We start from the raw sequence: 2,098 nt of genomic DNA on the forward strand, positions 1-2,098 counted from the left end.
CCACAGGTGGGAAAGGCGCCTGAGGACTGGCAGGGGAAGCAGGCGCCGGCAGAGACTGCGGCTGCAGCCTGTAAAATAAACAAGGGGGAAAGGACTGAAAGCTGGGCTGAAAGCGAAGGAGAGCGATAAAGAGAAAGAAAAGAATATTAAATCGCGAGAGAATGAGAAAATAACCCCGCCAAAGGGATAGGAGGGAAGAGGCCGCCTGCTACGGCGTGGGTGGGGTCGACAAGAATAGAGTACATTATGCAGTTCATTTAGTTAACAAGGGAAATAATGAGGGAGCGTGCGGCGTGAATGCCAAGAGAAGAGGCACAGAAAGCCTATTGAGCGCCCCGGCGCCGCCATCACATGGCGCGGGCGCTATTTAAAGCGGGCGGGCGGGCGCCGTTCAGCACCACTCGGGCTGGCCAGCGGCGCTGCGCGGGAGCTGCGCGGGCGCTGCGCGGGGCGCTGCGCGGGCGCTGCGTGGGGCCATGCCACGCTCCTTCCTGGTGGACTCGCTGGTGCTGCGGGAGGCGGGCGAGAAGAAAGGGGAGGGCAGTCCCCCGCCGCCGCTCTTCCCCTACGCTGTGCACCCCTCGCACCCGCTTCCCGGTCTGCCGGCCGGCGCCTGCCACGCTCGCAAGGCCGGGCTGCTCTGCGTTTGCCCGCTCTGTGTCACCGCCTCCCAGCTGCACCCACCGCCGCCCGCTATTCCCCTCATCAAAGCCTCCTTCCCCACTTTCGGCTCCCAGTACTGCCATTCGCCCCTGGCCCGCCAGCAGCACTCCGTCTCCGCCGTCAGTGTCGGGCACGCACCGGCGCTCTACCAGGGTGCCTACCCGCTGCCCGACCCCCGGCAGTTCCACTGCATCTCCGTGGGTAAGGGGGCACGAGTTGGGGGGAGAGGGGGGACATGCACGCCTGCATGCTAACTGTGGTCGCTGCGGGAAGGTGATGGGGGGGTCCCAGTGGAGGTGAGGAGGCAGTACCAGGTAGATGAGGCGGGGGGTCCGTGGGCAGCGACAGCAGGCTGGACGAGGAATCATAGCACCTTTCTCTGCAGATGCTCTGGGAGATGTGCAGGGGAAGGCTCACGGCTACCCGATCAGGTGGTGGGAACAGAGGGATGCGGCCCCGGCACCCCGTGAGTTCGGGCTCCAGCCACTTGCTGGGCCATTGCCCTCACCAGGAGAGAGAGGTCTGAGATCCCGTAGGGACAGAGGGGCATAGCTCGGACCAGTGGGTGCTGCGCGCTGCGGGGCGGGCTGCGGCGGGTATGGCAGGTTTTGACAGTGCGCTCCGCTTCTCAGACAGCACCTCCAGCCAGCTGCCCAGCAGCAAGCGGATGCGCACCGCCTTCACCAGCACGCAGCTCCTGGAGCTGGAGAGAGAGTTCGCCTCCAACATGTACCTCTCCCGGCTGCGGCGAATCGAGATCGCCACCTACCTGAACCTCTCCGAGAAGCAGGTGAAGATCTGGTTCCAGAACCGACGGGTCAAGCACAAGAAAGAAGGCAAAGGCAGCTCCCACCGGGGCGGGGGGGGCGGCCACAGCTGCAAGTGTTCTTCCCTTTCCACTACCAAGTGCTCGGAAGACGATGAGGACTTGCGCATGTCTCCGTCCTCCTCGGGGAAGGACGACAGAGGCCTCGCAGTTACCCCCTAGCACACCACACGCCCTCCTCGTCTCCCCAGGAACTGTGGCGAGAGCAGGAGAGGGAGTCGTGCCTTCTCCAGTGCTGACATGCAGCCGAAGGATTTTATATCGTTTTGTATAATTTGTGTAATTTACGAAGGACTTTCTCGCCTTTCTAGACCCCCATGGGGACGGGTGTCCGTACGCCCTGTTGTAAATAAACTGCTCCCTAGGACCCCAAGCGTCCCCCCTGTAGTGCTGTCTCACTTGTGTCCCCGCAGGAACAGCCCCGGGCTAGGGAGGCTTCCTCACAGACCTCTCCGGGCACCCAGACAGGCGCGGAAGCTGTGCGGTGGTGGGCGGTGTGGGCTCCTAGAGGGATTCTGTCGCTGGGCTCCCTCCGACAGTGTCCGAAAGCGGGCAGACTGGGAGGGTGGAGGGTTGTTTGGGTTGTTAAAACTCTCTTTCTTTCCTCTT

The 2,098-nt window shown here is 63.0% G+C and overlaps 1 protein-coding gene across 1 annotated transcript; it reads left to right on the forward strand.

The window, feature by feature from the left end:
• The first annotated feature begins 476 nt into the window (after positions 1 to 476).
• GSX1 (GS homeobox 1) lies at positions 477 to 1,651 on the forward strand. Its single transcript, XM_054388832.1, has 2 exons — positions 477 to 864; positions 1,296 to 1,651. Exons 1-2 carry the CDS (start codon positions 477 to 479, stop codon positions 1,649 to 1,651), a joined length of 744 nt encoding a protein of 247 aa, XP_054244807.1.
• The last annotated feature ends 447 nt before the right edge of the window (positions 1,652 to 2,098 follow it).

The sequence above is a fragment of the Indicator indicator genome, chromosome 1, assembly GCF_027791375.1.
Source record: "Indicator indicator isolate 239-I01 chromosome 1, UM_Iind_1.1, whole genome shotgun sequence".
Lineage (NCBI taxonomy): Eukaryota > Metazoa > Chordata > Aves > Piciformes > Indicatoridae > Indicator > Indicator indicator.

Bases quoted from the DNA above. Each gene is read 5' to 3' on its own strand.
- GSX1 (XM_054388832.1), top strand. From the start codon at position 477: ATGCCACGCTCCTTCCTGGTGGACTCGCTGGTGCTGCGGGAGGCGGGC. The intron at 865-1,295 runs GTAAGGGGGCAC...TCCGCTTCTCAG, and splicing joins GTTCCACTGCATCTCCGTGG to ACAGCACCTCCAGCCAGCTG.